Source organism: Pholis gunnellus, assembly GCF_910591455.1.
Source record: "Pholis gunnellus genome assembly, chromosome: 9".
NCBI lineage: Eukaryota > Metazoa > Chordata > Actinopteri > Perciformes > Pholidae > Pholis > Pholis gunnellus.
The window spans coordinates 17,537,621-17,559,012 of NC_136535.1; the positions used below are offsets into that span (position 1 = coordinate 17,537,621).

The window sequence follows — 21,392 nt, forward strand, 5'->3', positions numbered from 1 at the left end:
TCTCTGAAAACTACAATAATTTCATTGTAACTACATGTGGCTATTAGCACTGATTGGACTGATTTTGCGAGGCGGCTCATTTAGATAGAAAGGGGCCAATTTTGCACTAAAATGTATATTACCTAATTTAAATGACAGTGTAGTTGGTAGAGTGTGTAGCATTTAGGGGGATCTATTGGCATAAACGGAATATAATATTATTTAGTATGTTTTCTTGAGTGTATAATCACCTGAAAACAAGAATTGAGTTTTCTTTACAATAGAATGAGCAGTTAATATCTACATAAGGAGCAGGTGCTCTTCTCACAGCCGGCTGTCATGTTTTTACAGTAGCCCAGAATGTACAAGACTGATTGTGTTTTTGTGTTTTCACACATTAGCGCCATAGTTCTCCTACACGCTTGGTACACGGGAGAAGTTTCAGTTGTTTGCTATCTGCAACCTTTCAGCTAGATGCCTCCAGATCCTACACACCTAGACCTTTAAGGGTGTCATTTACTTTTAGTTTTTTGAGAAATGCTGCGAAATCCTTTTGCGAACTCGCCTCTGAGCATCTGTTTTTGAGTAACGGCGTGTGTCTGGACATGATCCGCAGTCTCAACTGAAAAAAAGGCTACATGACTAGAAGGAGAGGATGATACAATGCATGGAGAATAAAGAGCAAAAGGAAGTAAGAAGCAATATAGAAAGAGAACAGGGTAGGAGGGGGCAGAGGAATGCCAAAAACCCACAACACACTTCAGACAGAGAAATAAAACAAATTAGAAAGTGAAAGCAGAGGACAAAAGTACACATCAAAGAAAAGAAAGTCACAAAGATATACAGAGTAAAGGACATCAAGTAGAGGACACATTTCTGTATTTTCTCTATGTGGCAGAAGAGTCTTAAGAGATGACTGCAAGCGTTTGCAAGAAATCCAAAACTGATTAGTCAATGCAGCTGTTCGGATGTGTCACCTTCCACCATACAGTTTCAGGAGGCTAATTCATTCTGTCAATGTTGTGCAGCAAACGTCTCCACTTTCAGTCTTCCGCAAAATGACAACTGACATTGTCTTCTGCGTGTTGATAAAGTTTGCATCAAGACAGCAGTGTGAAATCTCAGACCATGCATGGGCGTCAGTGGCAATTAGCCAGCTTGCCAAATTCTCAAGGATAAGTGAACACTCCGAGACAGCATCTTTGCAGGAAACTGACATGGTAACTAAGGAGACGGAGAGCTCAAGACAAGTTTGTGTACAGCATAGGAGTTATTTTGAGCATTTCTCATCTGTTGCGAGATGGCCTGTGGTGGGGTCACAATAGCAGAAGCACATAAAATGCCAAGATTACAATGTTGAAGTTAAGTTGACTCTGTACCAGAGAAGTGTTTATTCAACACAATTGTTCTGAGGTACTGGTTTGCTGAACAGTATATCCTCCTACCCCATGTACAGTATATAGTACTTTGTCTTTCCTCAAGGTTTACTGTATGATATTCAGAGCATCAATAGAGTGCTGAGTCCTAAAACTTGAAAGAGTCTGCATTTTTCCCACTCCTGGTTCCCTCATCTCGAAGTCAATGAGTTTTTTGAATGGGCTTTTGGTTAGATGCCTGAAATACGGTCTGTGTCTTACAAAAGCGTAAGCGATTTTGATGATTTGTTCTATGATATACACTGCCTGGCCAAAAAAAAAGTCGCCACCAAAAAAAAAAAGGTCACACACTCTAATATTTCGTTGGACCGCCTTTAGCTTTGATTACGGCACGCATTTGCTGTGGCATTGTTTCGATAACCTTCTGCAATGTCACAAGATTTATTTCCATCCAGTGTTGCATTCATTTCTCACCAAGATCTTGTATTGATGATGGTAGAGTCTGACCGCTGCGCAAAGCCTTCTCCAGCACATCCCAAAGATTCTCAATGGGGTTAAGGTCTGGACTCTGTGGTGGCCAATCCATGTGTGAAAATGATGTCTCATGCTCCCTGAACCACTCTTTCACAATTTGAGCCCGATGAATCCTGGCATTGTCATCTTGGAATATGCCCGTGCCATCAGGGAAGAAAAAATCTATTGATGGAATAACCTGGTCATTCAGTATATTCAGGTAGTCAGCTGACCTCATTCTTTGAGCACATACTGTTGCTGAACCTAGGCTCGTACCTATTTGCTTAGTTAAATCCAGGTGGCGACTTTTTTTTTGGCCAGGCAGTGTATAACACAGTCAGTAAATATCCCTCTCTTGGATTTTGAAGGTCTGTGTTCTAAAACAGGCGGTTGCTAACAAATTGCTAAATTAGTCGACAAACGTTATCACGTTGCCTAGTCTGCCTTTACAGCCTCGTTGTATATACTTGCGCTCATGTGGTGTAGATAGTTTATATCATAATGTTATCTTTTACCTTCTGCCGATTGCATGCTTCAACAATCAATAAAAGTGGTGTTCATTTGTGAAGATTATCTTGCTGAACAAAATGTGTAAGTATCATAATCTTGTGTTTGCCACTGAGTTTATATTCTGCAAAAATCTCAAATCCAACAGAAAAATCCCATTGGATTTTTGTTAAGGCAACCATTGCGTTGCTAACTTCTGGGGTTGTCCTACTAAATACATCATCATATACATACATATTCGCTATGAAATATATAATTAAGTAATGTCTACCTGAGCAGAGAATGAATTTACTCTTCCTCTGTGTGTGTTGTAATCTGAGTTTCTGTGTGCTTTGTTTACATAGCTGGGCCGGCCGCATGTGCTAGCTAATGGTGGTGCTCTGCATTGCATTCATATGACAGTTACGCCTAATAAATCTGACTGATGGAGGGAGCGTTCTCACTCAGGTAAACCATGTTAGTTCTGTCAGTACTGTTGCTGTTGTTTGAACTACGCTGTTTGAACTGCGCTGTTAGCGCCGTTAGCACCGTTAGCTGTGAGCTGTCGGCCAAGCCATCGCTATGTTGAGAAACATGTGGAAGCAATATACCTATATATGATCTGAAATTCCTATTGAGCATCTTTTCTTAAGTATTGGAACATTAGACATTATGAGTTACTGTATAAAGATTATTGACAAAAGTGTAAATGTAATGTAATTTTTAACTGGAGCTGTCACACAACATCTTGAAATAAAGTGGGTTCAACATTTCTGAAACAGCTTGTTACTGCTTTGGTGCTGAATAAATAATGTGATCTATAAGTCTACAAGTAAAACAAATAATCACTTCTTTGAATCTAGGTTTAAAACTATTTTTTTTCAATTTTGACAACTAGTTACCTCAATAGTGTAATTGTACTTGTGCTACAGTAACATTCTTACCTGCATGTTTTGGAGTCTACGCGTACATGAGGTGTCATAGTTATGTTGCTAATGTTTGTGATGCATTTTAACCTGTGTGCATGTATTTTAACCTATTTGAAGACAACATCTTGGAGTCTGAGTGCTTGTGATGGACGTTTACCACTATTTTCCGTCATTAGATAGGCTGAACAATTAAATGATTAATCGTAAAAATAACAAAATAATCAATAGTCTGAATATTTGCCATTTAAACTTACCCCATACACAAGCTCTCCAACCATGCCATTCCATATCTTCGTCTCTGGATCTCTGGCTCCATATTTTCCATCTGGTACGATGGAGATCTTGTATTTGATTCTAATGTGTTTGGCAATCTCCGAGGCCAAGTCCACACAGTATCCCTCAAACTGGTCGTTGCCTTCATAGAGTTCCCAGTTCTTCTTCAGCATCACATAGGGACCCTCCTACAAAACCAGCATAAGGGGAGAAAGACACAACTGTTTGGAGGAACATGACAGCAGCGACTATTGGAAGAAGGAAAATGAAAACGTATCAACAGGTGCCAGCAGTTTGGTTGTAAACTTTGTACCAAGGAAAAACACATATTGCACAGCTCTATAACATACACAAAAGCAATGCTGCCACATTAAACTGGAACCCAACCTCATGATGAAAGAAGAGTTTCATCAGAACATTAAGATTCTGAAATGTATGCATTATAAGAGACTGATTTAACCATACATGGAAGACAGTAAAGGTAAACTGAAAGTCACACATCCTTATGTAGATACACATATTTTTTAACTATTAAAGGAGATAAACATCTTACAGACAAACCAGCTTGTCAGGAAAACACAGCAACCACTCAAAACTTGACAGAAACAGTTGCACAGTTAATAAAATTGGGGGGAAAATGTAGAGCTGCTTTTTGGGGAGGTTTTGGATAGATGTTTTATATCTTGTGTGTCTGACTTCTAGTCCCTTGTTTTATTACTTCGTCTGACTTTAGATGCCTCCTCTGGGACCTGCACCTGACTCAGTGCAACACTAATGCTGAGAGGAGAGAAATGTACGAGTGAGAGGAAAAATACCGAGAGAGAGAGAGAGAGAGATGAAAAAAAGAGAAGGAGACTGCTGCTTTGGTAATGTGTCATAAGAGGTAGACTGATTTCTGTGCATGCAGTAAACAAAGATGAAAGCAAAGGGAGAGTTTAAAGTTGTATAGCGACATGGTGGGTGTATTAGGGATGACACACACACAAACTTATTTACAGAGTAGCATGCACATACAGTACCACACCTATGCAGGACATCCACAGAGAAAAGAAAACACACATACTGATTTTTGAGTGACAACGCAATCGTCAGGAGCAGTGAGTTATGGTATCATGCCTGAGGCTGCTCGCCCTGTAATCCAACTGAAACCAAGTCTATTAAAATGCTATCAAATCCTTTTTAATCAAAGACTAATCTCATCTAATTAATCAAACCGACTTTCATAATATACAACACTCCCCTGCTATGAAATGGTTTATAGGGATCACAAAACACAATAAAAGATGATAACGTGTTTTGGATTGAATTCCTCATTAAGGAAATTGATTCATATTGAAAACTAGCTTAGTTTAATCAAATAAGATTTAAGACATCTTTTAAAAGGGGTCAAATGAGCAACATAATCCCTCTGACAAAGATTTGGAGGGAGCGATCGTCAATCTGGGAAATTGAATATCATTTGAAGAAAAGTATCTAGATCAGAAGAAAGCAGCCAGGGGATAAAAATAAATCTTACAATGGAAACGGAACTGTACAAACAAAACCTACAAAGGGAAGCTGGATTTATAAATGAATCCTCTTTCTCTTTAGTAAACAAAGAGTTTGAAATAGAACCATTTAGTTTTGTACTTGTGTATGACTGAAAAGTAAAATAGGGAGAAATCATTTTTTCAAATTTTTCAATTATGGTTATTCAAACTTGTAGGAGAAGGTTAGCATGCTAATACACTTAACTAATATGGAGACCATGGTGATTATATCTGCTAAACATCAACATGCTATCATAGATATGATGAGCATGTTAGCATGCTTTAAACCTTTCCTGTTTCTAAATCTAGACTGTGGATTTCTACCAACTTAGTTTTTTTCCTGTTAAATAGTTGGCAAGATTGAAAATGTTGTCACAATTTTCTTTGGGATGTGCGTGTCCATTTCCGTGTGCATAAACCACATTTAACATTAATATTGAACATTAATTCACACTCATGTGAATTAATAAAGATCATGTCAAATTTACATAAAGGTTGAGAAACAAACATTTTAAAACAATCAAAAACACCCCGAGCATCACATTTCTTACAAACCATTATTCAGTCATCAGTATAAGATTTCCTAAAACAAAATACACTTCTTCCAAAACCAGCCACACAAATAAGACACTTTGATCAACAACACTTCATAATCATCATTACCATCATCATCATCAAATACAAACATTTGCCCCATTGTGTTCAATGTCAGAACATACACAAATATTTCCCCAAAAATATCATTATCAAGGACATTAACATGTCCTGGGGCGCGACTTCCATTGACTCAACATGAATCATAATATTAATGAACAGCAAACCGTTTCAAGTAAATCCTCTCCTACAGATCAACACAGCCATGAGGACTGCTCTGCACTGTAGCAGGATAAAGACTGGAGGGTATGACGATGTCAGCTAAACAATATAAAAATACAATACAATACCAGTGTGATTCATAGTTGTAGCCTAATTACTGCTTATATATCAAAATCTACAGTTTTTACAATCATCTTGCTGTGTTATTGTTTTTAATTCAATATGTGTTGCTTTGCATCATAAACTTGATGGTTTCCAGCCTGGTGTGATATTAACTGCCCAGAGATCGAAAACGTATTGACATAAATTTGACATTGAAGTTTGTGAGGAAGACTTTTGGTGAATTTATACAGAATTGCCTGTTTGTTGCATGCAAAATGAAAGTAACAATGACAATAAGGGAACATTTAGCTTGGGATATTTTCAAGTGATTTAAAAATAATGAATGAGGATAATGCTGTAGCCAGATGGACACGATTCTATTCATTAAAAGCTGTAGTACTTGGCAGACCTGTTTCAGATACACGGAAACACTAAGTCAAGAATCTGAAAGCACCAAAATAGAAACTTTGGGCCAAACTGTACAGAAATGATTGTTCCATCTATCTCATCTAATGGACACAACAAAGAATGAGCACTTCATACAATAATCTTATTCATTGTTAATTAATTCAGCATTTCTCATTTTTAACAATTTATTTTTGGGAAATATGTTTATTTGCTTTCTTGTTTAGAGTTAAGATGAGAAGATTGATGCCACTCTTATATCTGTCCGTGACATTTGAAGCCACAGCCAGAAGAAGGTTTGCTTAGCTTAGCACAAAGACTGTCTCGTTAAGAGTCTCGTTGTCACCGTGAGGTTGCAGGCAACCAGTGGACGCTTCAGGAAGTCACTGCTCAAAGCCATGGTCTGGGAAGAAATACCCATGTTTTCATTTTTTACACTTAAATGAGATGGTATAATACATGAGACATGTTAATTAGTTCGATTCATTTTGCATTTAGATAGAGCAAAGCTAACTGTTTGCCACTGTTCCCAGTCTTTATGGTATGCTGAGCTAACCGGCGACATGTCAAATGGACAGACATGAGAGTGTTATCAATCTTGTCAATGAACTCCCTGAAAGAAACCAAAGACATGTATTTTCTAAAATGTTGAACTCTGCCTTTAATATTTATTTCGAGTTAAAATGTATATAAAGTGTCCCACATCAGGAGATTGTATCCCCCCTTACATTTTGCTTCACTTTTCATCTTAAATCATTGAATCTCAAGGGAAACCATTTACTTAATATGTGCTGACAAGGAGTATGCAACCATCTCAGTTGCCTCCTCCATCAAATTGCGCTGTTTATCATGTTAGGTCACGTGTTTGAAATGAGAGCAGGCTAGTAAATTTAGTATCATGTAAGCAACTACACATGAACAGAAACTACAAATAAACACACACACACACACACACACACACACACACACACACATACAGATGCACACAAACCAGTGGGAGCTCTTCCAAAGGTGGCACTGTTTCACTTTAAAGTCTCCTCAAGGTTTGTTATCAGTTTGCCCCAGATGCCTTTGTCTTGGTGTGAAAGTAATAATGCCAATGCTGATCGGGAGGTTGAAAGGAAAATAAAGGGAGAGCATGGACATGGGGATGGAGAGAGGGATGTGGGATGTGTTGGCTGCATGAAACTACAAAAGAAAGATGAAGGAGCAGATCAGAATACAAACAGATAGCTACAGTGAGAAGAGAAGATAAATAGGTACAGAAAAAGGGAGTGTGAAGGAGAGATAAAATGGAAGAGGAATATGACAATGTGAAAAAATGTAGAGCAAAAGAGGAGGAAAGCAAGACGGAAGAAAGACTGAAAATACAGACATAAAGAGGGAAAAACGGGTGGGGGAAAAGAGGGAGAAAAGCTTTGTGGAAGCAAATGGTTGATGCTGATAAGACATGAAACACTTCACACGAGAGCCAAAAAGGCAGACAGGACTTGCTATGTAAGTCAGTTAGCCAGCCAGTGAGAAAGACAGGCACCCGACTGGACAGTCACCTAACTGTTCCGTCATTCATTCAGGCTGCCATCTGGACGCTCAATCAGTTCAGCCAGACTTTCGCCAGACGTAAAAAGTTATCCAACCGCTGAGACATTAAAAAAGCCCACCAGCCATTCTTTGAGATGGCCAAAGAAGTAAGCCAAGCAGTCAGTCAATTGGTCAATCACTTCATTCATTAATTTAGTATTGCAATTATCGTACATAATCATCTATCCAGTCACATATTTGGCCAGTGAGCCAGTAGGATTATCTTGCAACAATTCCACCATAAAGCGAGCAAGGCAGTTCAGCAGTCTGTCGACCAGTAAACAAATGACCAGTTGACAGTCAGTCGGTATCCAGAATCTTCACTGGACAACCTGCCAGTTACAAAGCTTTTCACAGTAAGTCAGCCAGACACAAAGACTGTGAGCTGCTGAGTAAGTCAGTCCACCAGGTAACTAACCAGCCTGCCAAAAACAAGCCTTGTTGTCTGTCTAGCTAATGATTCAGCCACCACCCGTTCAGTCCATCAGTCAGACAACAGCATCCAGTTTGGTTGAACATATTTTTCCAAAGCCAATATTTCAGAAGCTTTCATATTTTCTCTTCTGTTTATGAAATTTGACCTACTTTATCCTATTACATAAATAATGTAACTCCCTATTGACAATTTCCCATCTTCAGCTCTATATTTGAGTGTTCTGCTTCCTGATGAGGAGCCTTGTGGGAAAGGAACATTGACGTTTCATTTATAAACACACTATTGGAGAACAATTTAACAGTGAGTGGACTCTACGGTTTGGTTTTAAAGCTGTATGTGCTACACCTTTTAGAAATAATTCATTTATTTAAAGACAAGTGTAATCAATTAGAAGTCAGAAAATCTATTATATTGTAATATCATATCAAAGCCAATTAAACATTCGGATCACTAAAGGAGCATTTTGTACAATATGCTGCAATTACTTAAGGCAAAGTCAAAAGCATAAACAAGAAATTGTCAAGTCCTCGAGGACTGTGTTAACAAGTGAAGTAAATGTCAACAGGCTTAACAATCAATCCCCATTAATGCACTTTGCTACAATGGTAGTGTGAAAGTTAGACAAGTCAAAACATTTATAAGGGCACCATTACAATGTGATGTGTGGGGATCTCTTGTGCTTCAGTCAAGCACCTCTGGTGTTGAATTCCTTTACATTCAGGTGGTGCAGAGCTCTCACTGGAACACAGCAGAGGAAAGTTGGCTGAGTAAGCACGACTGAGTAGTTTTACAGAGTGACGGAGCAGAAAGATGAAGATGGAGGGAGAGTAGTATCACAAGGTGAGGGCGGCAAAATACACCGGCATCAAGGATCTGTCCATGTATCGCTCTACTCCAAAAAACAAAACAAAAGTATCGAGAGAAATAGAACAAATGATACATTTTGGTGAGGCATTTCTTCCTGCAGGTTCTCTGCAGTGTAGCAGAGAAGGTGGTGGTGATTGTTGTGTCCTCGAAAGGAGCGAAAAGAATCTGAATTAACAGGGCTGTCTGATGGTCTGGTGATTTTGTCTAGCCAAGTGTCAAATCTTGACAGCAGCCACAGTATCCGTCCAACTGTAGCCATTGTCACGAGGAGCACAGCGAGAAAACTTGGTGGCCATGTCCTTCTCATCTGTGCCGCTTTGCCATTTCTTCTGTTTTAATGCAGGGCAAACTACTTAAAGAAATAATTTCGAAACCAAAAAAAAAAATCCCCTTTTAAACAAAATACACATAAAGACAAAAGCCACCATGACAAAGCAAAGATAGAGCACACTCAGTCTTTGCACAGAGCTTTAGAGACATTCAGTCTATCAGTCTGTCCTCTGTCTTTCCCGAGGGTTTGCGACTCAGGTGAGTCTGTGTGTCTGTCTGTCGCTCTGTCTGCAGACCCGGCATCAGTGTCGCAGCAGAGGCTTCCTCATCATCAGAGGCTGCAAAGAGGAGGAGGTGGCTGAGCTAAGGTTAGCCAAGGCCTGCTGAGGTCACCATCCACAGAGAAATATGCACGTGGGGTAGGCACGGAGGTAAAAAACGAGGGGCATGGGGGTTGATGAGTTTGGGTGGAGTCAAAGAAAGACAGCAAGACACAGTTAGAGAGAGGGAGGGAGAAAGAGGGGATAGTGAGGTTGGAAACAATCCGATGACAGACAGACACGGGTGGGAAGAAGTAGGGAGGGCAATCAAACAGACAACTGCAGTAATGCCGAACTCTGTTTTAGACACAAACCTCTTTTTCAAACACAAATGCAATTATATATATATAAGATATATTCTAACAGTAATGTTATATCAACATAATATACACATATTTACAATAACTTGCCCTTTAATGTATTTGATTGTGTTGATGTATTTGTATTTGCTTGTCTTGGGCCTGGCTAAAGCCACTACACACTGCAGCTTAACACATTGCCAGTTGAAGTGTGCGTGTCTGAAGGCGTGTCAGTCCCTGTGGACACGTAGTCCAGCTGAATTCCTTTTTCTGAACTCTTTCAGTTCAGTACCACTCCTGGCCAGAGGGTGTAGACTTTCACCCTGTTATCAAATCTTTGAACATTTATAGGTATTTGTATCGCAAGCGCTACAGTACGACGACAGATATTTTGGTCATACTTAGCAGTTTGCTGGATGAAGCGAAGTGGCTTAAGACAAAGTGCTGAATTGACAAAGCTCAAGCATCTGTGGCTTGTTTTATCTCGGGGCTGAAATTAGTCTTTTGAGTTGCTTTCCCTTGCATCATTTTGCATGCCCAATTGAATTAGACTGATTGCATTTACAGGAAGGGGATGGCCACCATAAAAAGGCTGCAGATGGGTGAAGTGGAATCAAATGTAAGCAGAGGATGTGCACAAATCCACCGATTAGCCATCCTTTATCCGTGTTTGTGTAAGAAAGAGGAGTAATTATACTGGGCTGCAGACTGGTGTCTATGAGAAAGCCATTCGAGTAGTCTGGACTGAGGTCACTTCTAAATGGTGATCTGAGGTCAGTTTTAGATTTGCCTACTAATGAGACATTAATGTAATCTTCCAGCTGGATAAGTGCCACTCCCTCCTGGCTGTGCTCTGTGCTCATCCTGCTCCAACCTGTTTTTTCTTGGACATTAACAAAACTCTGCCACATAAAATCCACACATTGTACTTCCGCCCCTGGCTTTCTGTATCCTATTAGGCAACTATTAGAAAAAAATATTTTTCTATACTGTCAATCATCTTGTGACCCCTTAAATGCGTCTTGGAACCCCTTGTTTGGAACCACTGTAGTACAGAAGCAAAGCCATGCCTGTAACACATTGGTCATTATCTAGTGCTGTTTAACCACATTCATGCCTTTTCATATTCATATTTTTCTTATTTAGCACGTCTAACATCGGCTAATAATCACCTGCTGTGGACCTGATTTGACATTTGCATTTGCGCACTAATCTTGCTCCTCCGTAAACTTTAAGCCCTTACATGAAGCAGATGCGAGCTGGGAAATCAGGTGAGTGCAAGGTTTTGGTGAAATTAAGTTGTGGAATTGGAAAGACTGTTGGACGGCTTCAAACAAATCTCAAACAGCACCCAAATTATGCAGAAATAAAAGCAGTCTGAGGGTACATTACCATGATAGTTGTCACGACTACTGTGCGGTTCTCCATCGACGTGCTGTCATTGGACAGAGTATTTTCATTCTGGACCAACACAAGTTTGTCTATGTCGTTCCAGTAGCCAATCTGAGAGAAACAGAGTGATAAGAGAGAGATAATAAGTGATAAAAGAAAAGACATCATCCAATCAATCAGTCTTCGTAGCACAATATATATAAAGAAATGGAACCTATGTGAGACGGAGAGAAAGGAATAAAAAGAAATGAGTCAACAGAATGAGCGCGCTCCAGCAGATTTCCCATTGGAACTGTAGAAGATATTGAGAGATATTGAGTGTGAGGCAGACACTTTCAATGAACACACATCGCTGTCAAAGGAACAATTGAGAAGCTGGAACATGATGTTATTTCATTATTAAAGGCGCTACATGTATGATTTTATTTTCCAGTAAAAGAGATATTATGAGTAGCTGCAACCCAAGCCTTGTCTTCCAACTTTGTGCTATTACAAATAAGGGTTATGTTCAAACTTTCCTTATTTACGTCACTGTAGAGTTTTATCTACCCCCATTTTGACTGGGAGCTGCTCCCGAATGTACACTCCAGAAAGATATTAAGACTCAAGCTGTGACGGTTCAGTTGCAGTTATATAAATATATTTTATAACTGCAGTAAGGCAGTTGTTAATTAAGAATTCTGGAGATAATTATGCTGTAAATGAATTAATTACACAATTAACAATCATGATGGATATAACAAGAAATATGCAGCACAGAATAAAAACTGCAGTTATTATCCTTTAACAATAACAGTAAGTGTATGTGCTTTCAGTGGTGATTAAAGGGAGCTTTCTTTCAATTTTACATGCAGTTGTTTTGACATTGCTTTTCAGCACTACAGCCTGAAAATAAATGACAGAATTATTATTGTTTCTAAGCCATGAGGACAGCCTACCTTGCGAGGTCCGTTGCTCTTTAGTTCAAACACGTCCATGGTATAGTTGACCCTCCGGCCGTAGTGATCAAACTGAATGTTTCCAGTCAGGCCCTGAATACGCACCTGCGTTCATGACAAGAAAACCAGCCACAAACTAACAGTAAGCAGTGAGGCTAATATCTATGAGATAATATTACAAACACTAACGCTGGACTGCATGCATGCATGCATCATTTCCTGTCCATCCCTTGTGCTTAGCTAGGCAATCCGAATCCAGTGCGGGAATGGAGGACACCCCCACCAAAAATGAAAACTGCTACATAGAATGCAAGTATATTGAATGGTGATTGCGGACAAAAGGGTGACCATGAGTAGTATCCAAAATGGGGTTTGATTTTTTTCAAACCCAGAATCAATACTGGGTTAAGGTGAATAGTGCTTATTATCAATGTTAGAGTCGGTACCTGAGAACTGAGGTCATTACAATGTCCCCACAAGTATAGCAATACAAGTTTGTGTGTTAAGTGTGTGTGGATTCTGGTGGGGACTCCGTCAAAGTCCCAATTTAAAACACATCAATGTCATCATGGATTTCTTTTGTGCATGTTTGTGAACATCTGTCTAAGCGTTTCGCAACCTTGTCCACACTAAACTATACAACATCAAACTTGCGCCAACCTGTTTGAGTGCACGCTCCATATCTATTCCTTGGTTCCAGGGAGCAGCTGGATTGGCCAGGCAGTCACCAGCGTTGCCACGGCGACTGATATCAATTTTCTGACGGCGAAGGGTGCGGAAGGCCTCCGCCATCACAAGGACGCCATCATACGTTAGAGATGAGGTATACTGGAGGATGGAGGAAACACAGAGTGCGCGAAGAGAAGAGAAATGTTATCATTGTGACAAGTTTTAAACATAGAAATTGCCATGTAGATAAATACCTCTTCTTTGTCAGTACACAGTATTACAGGAATACATCCCGTCATACAGTCAAAGCTCAAGCATTAAAATGTTTCCTGAAACAAACGAGACCCTGTTTTACTCAGGGGGAGTCCAGGGCTTCAAATAGCTAAATATCCAAGCTGTTATTTTTTTACAAAATAGAGCTGATCCGTTTAAATTAAAGACTGAAGTACATTATTTAGTGTTTGTTGTTTCTGGAATATTAAACAACATGAATAATTGACCCGTTTTACTCCTGTTTTTACACTATCTACTGATTTAAACAACATCACAAAACATTTACCTAGATTTAGCTTTTTCCACTCATGTGATCAAAATGTTGGTGGTGGGTGATCAATTGGGTCTATAAAGCAACACTTTGACATTCCAGTCCAATCATTTCAATGTCTTTTTGGTGCTCAGCTCCATTTATGAAAACAAACACAAAAAGCATCCACATTTTCCTTTCAGTGATGGGCTTTACCCTGCAAGATTCCATGAGTTAAGATACACAACAAACAGTGTTTGAATAGATGCTTTCTGTGATTCACAAAGCCAAAGTAGAATGCGCTAATGTTGCCGGGCCATACCGAAGGCCTATGTGATTTATTCCTAAAGAGAGATTCAATTTGATCTTAGACAACAGCTGTATCACTGCATCAGACCTCAGACCATCTTAAATCCTTGTAACCAACTTTACCACCATGCAAACATGCTGACCTGTGCCTCAGTCTATCGCGATGACTTCTATTTGACTTCCACAGTTAACACCAATAAACATCAATCAGCATCACTGTAAATGTAATGTCATTGTAAATGTGCCATCTTTAGACAGGCTTAGAGTTTTCAAATACAGTCGCTGGGCCATTACAAGGACATAATAAGTGTTTAAATAATATTGTCAATCTGATAATTAAATCCACTTTGTTAGGAAATTCCCTTTGATGGCGAAATGAAGATTCACAGGATTTACGAATGTGGTTTCATTATATTCTAAAATACGACGTGGCCCTTAAGAAGTGATCTGGGGTAAATGTTCTACAGGACATTTGAAACGCAGTGAGTACGAGATACTATTATCTCTTCTCTGATGAAACTCTTGAAAGTAGTGGTGATCTTGACAGATTGTTTGACAAATTCATTATAGGTAACACACAGCGGGGAACATTACCACACACTCAGCAGCAACAAACCCACCCAGCCAACACAGAGGCAGAGGCAGTCAAACACGCAGCGGGCTGCCTTCACATCACGGCGGAAAGGAGCGGTGAGATGAAAATGGGAGGAAAGAGGGACGTCAGCTGAGAGACTCAGCCGACGCTCTCCAAGCCTCTGCAGGTAGTTTACTCTCTTACTGACATCTCTTGATTTGCATCCCAAAAGGCATGGAAGGCTGCACAACCGTGTCATCCTCCTTTCATCTCTCCCCTTTGAAACTAAAGAAGCCTTTAGGCGTGCAACTGACATATGATGACTATAGACTCCAAACCCAGGAGGGAAAAAAACAACAAAACTGAGCCAGATAGCATACTGTTTTTTTTGTTTCTCTCACAAGTAAGATAGAAACACCTTGGTGGTCACATAGAAAACAGTATTGGTTCTGGAAAAAACGCCTAATTCTGGATATTTTTTTTAGGATCAGTTCAAACCTCCAACATATACCAAGAACCAGATTTATAAATGATGTATGCAATAAAAGTTTTTCAAAAACTAAACTTTTTGATTCAATCGTCACAAACATTACATACACAAAATATGACCTCTACAATTAACTATCCTAAGCACTTAAGAGCAGTGGAGCATCTCGTGGTTCAGTGTCTCCCTCAAGCACACTTCAATATTAGGAATTGGGGTTCAAACCACCAACCTTGTGGTTAAAGGACAAGCAGCTCTACCCTTGAGCCTCAGCCGCCAAAAGAAAGCACGTGCAACTTTTCACACAGAAGCTACAATAATAATCATAAAAGAATATTGAGATGTCACTGAACATATCCTTTATACTTTGACACATTTACAGGCACACCAGAGTTGAGAAACACTAGGTTTACGAGATTTTGATTGATGGCCAAAAGCAGCTAGCTCAAAATCCATTCTTCATTGTGAAAGGGACATGGTGGGGGACATAGTGATTTTCACACTGCACATTATTAGACTACTTGGCCTGAGGCTATGAGTTGGCCCAAGGCTAACTGAGCTCAGTTTTTACACAGCACCAATTAGCCTGAAGCACTTTGGAAGCATCTGTTGTCACTAGAGATACCTGGTTTTGTGTTATTGTGTTAAATCATTAAAATCAAAGTCAGAGGTAAAACAACATTTTGGGAAGAGAACCTTTGAATGCACCTAATCAAACATCTTCACAACGTTCTGAAAGATTAGAACACTTGCAGTTGTGTTTACCTATATTTTGTATATGTAAGCATGTTCACTGTGTCTATTTGTCACAAACATTTACAATAAGTTTATTTCCATTAACAAGCCAACTGTGTAAACGGGTCGATTGATGCAGCTGACATCCACTGATGAAAATTCATAAGATAAATCTGAGAGCGATGATTAGCCAGTTGACACTGGTCCTTGGGTGAAAAATGACATTCCAATAATGAAAGAACATGACCATCAACATAAAGTCGCAGCGTTTTAAGACTCATATCATAACTAAATTGTGTGCGTGTCCTCTGAGAGTGACTGCATGTGGGTGTGAGCCAAAGAGGGCGGGACAGATAGCTGCAATATGATGACTTTTTAATAGGTAGGTGGACACATTTCCAGTTAATATATACGCAAATCAAACGCAAGACGCGTGTTGAGTGTTTCTGCTTTGGAGCAGGTGGATGGGTCAGGGACATACCACCACATCAAATTCCATCTTTAAATAATATCTATCAGTTGCTTTTCCAAATATGAATCAGTTCCTTTTAGAAATCTAAATGTAGTAACCTTCACATTGGCATAAATTAGGACAGCCACACAGCACTTTAAAAAAAGAAAAGACGGACATTTTTAAAGCTGATTTGCTTTTTTTTCCCGTTATTTCCTTCTTTTAAAACAGTGGTCAAGAACACTGTGAGCAAATGCCAGGAGGTGAGTTTTCATTAAAGCAAAATCATGACTGATGTGTTAACTGCACGACAAATTAATCAGAGTGCACAAGGCCAAATTGCCTCTTAAAGTAACCGTATGACCGTTTTCAAGCAATGTAGCATTTAAACGGAGTCCGGACTGAGATATCATGAGGAAATATCATGCATGACAGACATGAGAAAGAAGTCTGAAGAATCTGCATGCGTCACGTTAACCTTGACACTAAATAACAGAATCATATAGGAATGTATGCATTCAATCATAGTAGGATCAGCCAGGTCACCTTTCAGACATCCTGAGGTCACACTCTGTTCTATTGGCTTAGAAGCGATACCAAACGTACCATATCACACTCTGAATGGTTTCAATGCAGCATAGCACCCTGTGAGTAGTTACCTGTTTGAGCTGTACATTTGACTTCTGCGGTGAATTTCAGGGAAGAAGAACAATTTGCACACCAATGCCACCTTCTCTAAATGCGTGTGTGTGTGGACGACTCTGTGTATCTGTGAAAATTGTTCTGTTGTAGATGTAGATGTATTGACAATGTGATGTAGAGGAAAAGACCTTCAGCGAAATTTCTGAAGTAAAGTGAAGTTCTGCATTTTTTCTTTCAGGAATAAAGCAGCCAAGGTAGAATAAGGACATTTTCATAAAAAAAACCCGCTATTGCAACTATTTCAAATTACATTTGTTAGGGTTGGGGAAGTTCTTTCCAATAATTATATTTAAGGATGGGACAGCGAATTTGTATCACCTTAGGTGGGCTTTCAGATCCAGGGTACTCTCTCTGATCCAGTTTGTTCCAACGCTGCATCAGTTTAATAACAATAGGCCTGCTGAAGTCCACCAGCTGGAAACCAGTCACATTGGCGCCGCCATGCATGAACCGCTCCAGAGATATGTCCTTAAATCCCTGTGAGAGAGAGAAAGAGAGATGGAAAGACAAAATGAAATAAGGGCCAGAAAGAACAGAGTGGAAGTCAGTGTGCAAAACACAGGGAGTCTCAGGGGAGTCCGAGACCCATTGATTGACCCCCTCATAGCCTCGCCAGCAAACATTTGTTTTTTTGGGGAGGGGTCACTGGGAAAATCTTTAAAAAATAATTTGTCACAAAAATTCTTACTATATCCAGCAGTATCCAACATTCAAACTGCAAAATATTGCAACCATGAAATCTTGTTGACCTATTTTGCGTTTTGAGTCTGTGTAAGAATTCAGCACCGTGTAACACTGGATTACCAGGTAGCTGGGACCCCCCCCCCCCCCCAATTGGCACTGGGTATTTCCACAAACTCCTCCAACACAGTGTGATGACCTTTGCTGACAAATCATACTTCCATTGGGTTAACTGATTATTTATATCTATTTAATGTGGAGTGGCTTCTACAGCTGAGAGTGCGACTTCATGCACAGTGACCCTTCGTAGTAAAGTGGTTGTGGAGAGGGATCCATTTGGGAACAGGCCAAAGACAAATTTAGAGTGCAAAAACGTGTGAGGGTTATCCTGGGTTGATGGATGCTAATTGCTAAAAGCCTATCTAACTTGACCTGAGCTCGCTGGACCCTTTTTCACCGTCCCAGAGAGAACTGCTGTGGAACAGATTTCAGGGATTAAGATTGAAGCAATACTTCATTTACTGATGCACGTTCTGGCGGCTACCTGCAGCTCTGACTTTGTTGAGGAAAGACAAATGTATTCATTTTGAAGTGAAAGGAAAAAAACGACAACTCAGATCAATGCGGAACATGGCAAATATGTATTTTTTTTTTTTTGCTCATCATTTCGAACAAGCTGAATGTCGAAGTAGGGGTCAGTAAAACATGTGTCTCATGATGTTGGCCTAAAACACGCAGCCATTGAGTGTCATGGGTGATTCAAATTTGTTAAGACCTCGTCTTGATAATGTTTGTGTGTCTGTTTGCCAAATCTTAAATAAAAAGGAATTATCTTCATGTAGTCTATTCAGACAAGACACTAAACCAACATTCTACAAAACATTTAGCAAAATAACAGCCAAGGACAAGCGATGCCATTTAGAGCTCTTACCAGGTTTGCTACGATGTAATGGTAACCTTTCACATGTTTCCCCACACTTACAGCCTGAAAAGAGAAAAACAGAGAGAGAGAGAAACAATACATCATTTATTTGCTATCTATTGACAATGCATGTGGTGTGGCAAACCAGGGAGCATACTGTAGGATTCACAATTCACTCACAAGTCATTGAATGAACTAGCTAGAGACGTTAAAGTTGGTTGAAATCAGTTTTCTAGAGAAGGGCAGGGGAGTCATACTACAGATAAAGGAGACTCCCTACCATCTGTGGCTGTGGTTATATTCTTATACTGATTAAAAGCAGAGGGAGCAGTGAGACTGTAAGGACTTCATTTGTCCTTGGTAAGGGCCTCAGACTCTGCAGCCTCTTGGAATATTTAGCTTTAGCAATGTGTTGTCTGGGTTGGAGGTCTGTTAACATGTCTGGTTCAACTTCACTTAAAAAAAGGGACGATTTTACTTGTTTTTTGGTAATAATTTTGATAAACGTGCCTGAATCCAATAGTCAACACAAGAGCCAACCCTTTCTGAGAACGGCTTACATTCACATTGTGTGAACATACAGCATGTACAAAAAATTCAACTTTCGCAACATCAACTTCTTGCAACTAAAGCCTGATTAAAAAATGGTTAAATTCAGGCAACTAAAACAACAAAACTACGATGTTTTTTGAACTTCATGTGCTATCAATACATGTTGCCACTGAACAGAAATGACTGCTGATTGTCTGCCTCGTGGCTGTGTGAGATTACATTGCTGACAGTTTGGTACACTGGCTAAGTTGAAAGTGAAATTCTGCTCAGCACTGAAAACTGTAATGTTTTTTTTTTGTCATTGTTACATCTGCACAGCGGGATGGAGTGAAATATCACACATTGTGGTCGGAGGAATGAGAATCTTCATATTAACATGGTGCATAAAACCTAATTAATAAATGGCTCACATTATTTTCTTTCTATCTCGGTCCTCCACACATCAACAGCTAGGTAGTGACACATACAGATGCACACACACACACACACATGCACACACACACAGATTGCAGCTGGCAGGGGCAGTCAAACAGAGCAGTCTCTGTCTCAGAGCAGGGACGCTTGCCAACGGCAGCACTACAGAGCCCACTGTGTCGAGAGTGTGCGTTTGTGTCTGTATGCCTGTCTCTGTATATACTCGCGTGTGTATGTTAGTGTGAGTCTCTCCGTCTGTCTGTTCACTCACCACAGAAGCCAATTAAGAAACTGTCTTACTGTCTTATCTGTCTGGGATGCTGCTACTGGTTTATGTTTGTGTGTGTTCATATGTGTGTAGTTGTATGACAATGTGCGTTTAAAAGCTGGTGTGTATGTTTGCTTGCATTATGTGCTGGTTTGTATTTTACAGATACATGTGCATGCTTGTGTGTGTGTGTGTGTGTGTGTGTATGTTGGGGTGGGGGGGTCACAGAGCTAGTCAGATGTGCAGACAGAGGATCAGATGTGATGCGATATGATGACACTGAAACCAGAGTGAAAGAGCACACACACACACACACACACACACACAAACATCTGCACCACCTGTCAGAGCTCAACCATCAAGCAAGACAGATGATATAATGAACATGGACAAGTGTAAGGTTTCAGAGTGTGTGCTTTCATATGTGTGTGTGTGTGTGTGTGTGTGTGTATGTGTTGTGTGTGTTCTTAAAATCTGTATCCGAGTGGACAGTATGGTGCGTTTACTGAAATCATCAACTGATGTATCTGTTGGGGAAGTCACATTTTTCACTCCACATTATGAACTCCAGGGAAAAATTCACATCTTGTTTTCACTCCAGATGTCAGGAAGAAGAAGGAGGGTTGTTGCAACTAGTGAAGGCAACAGACACCAGTAATACAATTGAAAAAAACAATATGGCATACTATATTTGGGAATGTAATACTTATTTTTTTTTTTAATTGTTAAAAAGATTTGGTTTTAATTACTTACAAAAAAGCTTACTACGTGTTTTAAGTTAGTAATAATGTGTCATTTTGGTGTGTTTGTACCTTATCATTAAGTGTTAAGTGCTGTTAAGTCCAGGTCAGTGATAAAGTCTCTGCACTGTCTGTAGTAATCTCAGTGATAGTAACAGTGCCACATAAAACTAGAGTGTGGCCTCCATAAAGCAATAGGGTCCTTCAGGTTCCAGATCAGTGTCAAATATCATCCTGTGCCTGCAACTAGTAGTGATTTATTTTTAATCTTGTGATGTACTGTAGCTAAGGACTAGTGTTTAGTAATGCACCATGTCATGTACACGTACATCAATGAATAACCATATGAAGCCACTATCTATCTGGCATCTAAAATGTTTAATTTACAGTTAAATTGTAAGTTAAGTATTCATTAATCAATTCTTTTTTCATCATTTTTCCATCCTACCAATTACATTTACAAAACATGATGAGCATTACAATTATTATCAAGCAAAGTGCCCTGCAGTTTGTCCTAATTGCAATTTAAAGATAGTCTCCACTCTCTAACACTACTACCACATTTCACCATGAAATATAATGATTAGAGTCCTTTAGAAATCTTGCTTTTTAATATTATTGTTTTCCAATTTAGATACACAAATACACGTTTCTATTAGAAATTCATAATAGGCTATTCAATATACATATTTTATGTCTCATGTCCCCAGGTTTTCACTCAGTCCAGTTATAGTATCCCACTCAATTATCTGTATTTTTGATTATATTGTAAGTACGACTGAGAATATCAATCTCAACACACAGTCCTGTGACCTAAATTATCTCTTAGATGTTGTGTCTTTTTTTGTTGTTTTACA

General features: G+C 39.4%; 1 protein-coding gene across 2 annotated transcripts in view; it reads right to left on the bottom strand.

Moving 5' to 3' along the window:
• Positions 1-21,392, bottom strand: part of gria4a (glutamate receptor, ionotropic, AMPA 4a) — a gene marked incomplete at both ends in the record, with an annotated part of 90,819 nt that overhangs the window by 29,895 nt on the left and 39,532 nt on the right. For both annotated transcript variants that reach the window (XM_079166605.1, XM_079166604.1), the window contains 6 exons: positions 3,538-3,744; positions 11,574-11,684; positions 12,512-12,616; positions 13,172-13,339; positions 17,277-17,435; positions 18,571-18,624. In XM_079166605.1, the coding sequence (XP_079022731.1) occupies positions 3,538-3,744; positions 11,574-11,684; positions 12,512-12,616; positions 13,172-13,339; positions 17,277-17,435; positions 18,571-18,624 (804 nt within the window). The remainder of the gene's footprint in view (positions 1-3,537; positions 3,745-11,573; positions 11,685-12,511; positions 12,617-13,171; positions 13,340-17,276; positions 17,436-18,570; positions 18,625-21,392) is intronic.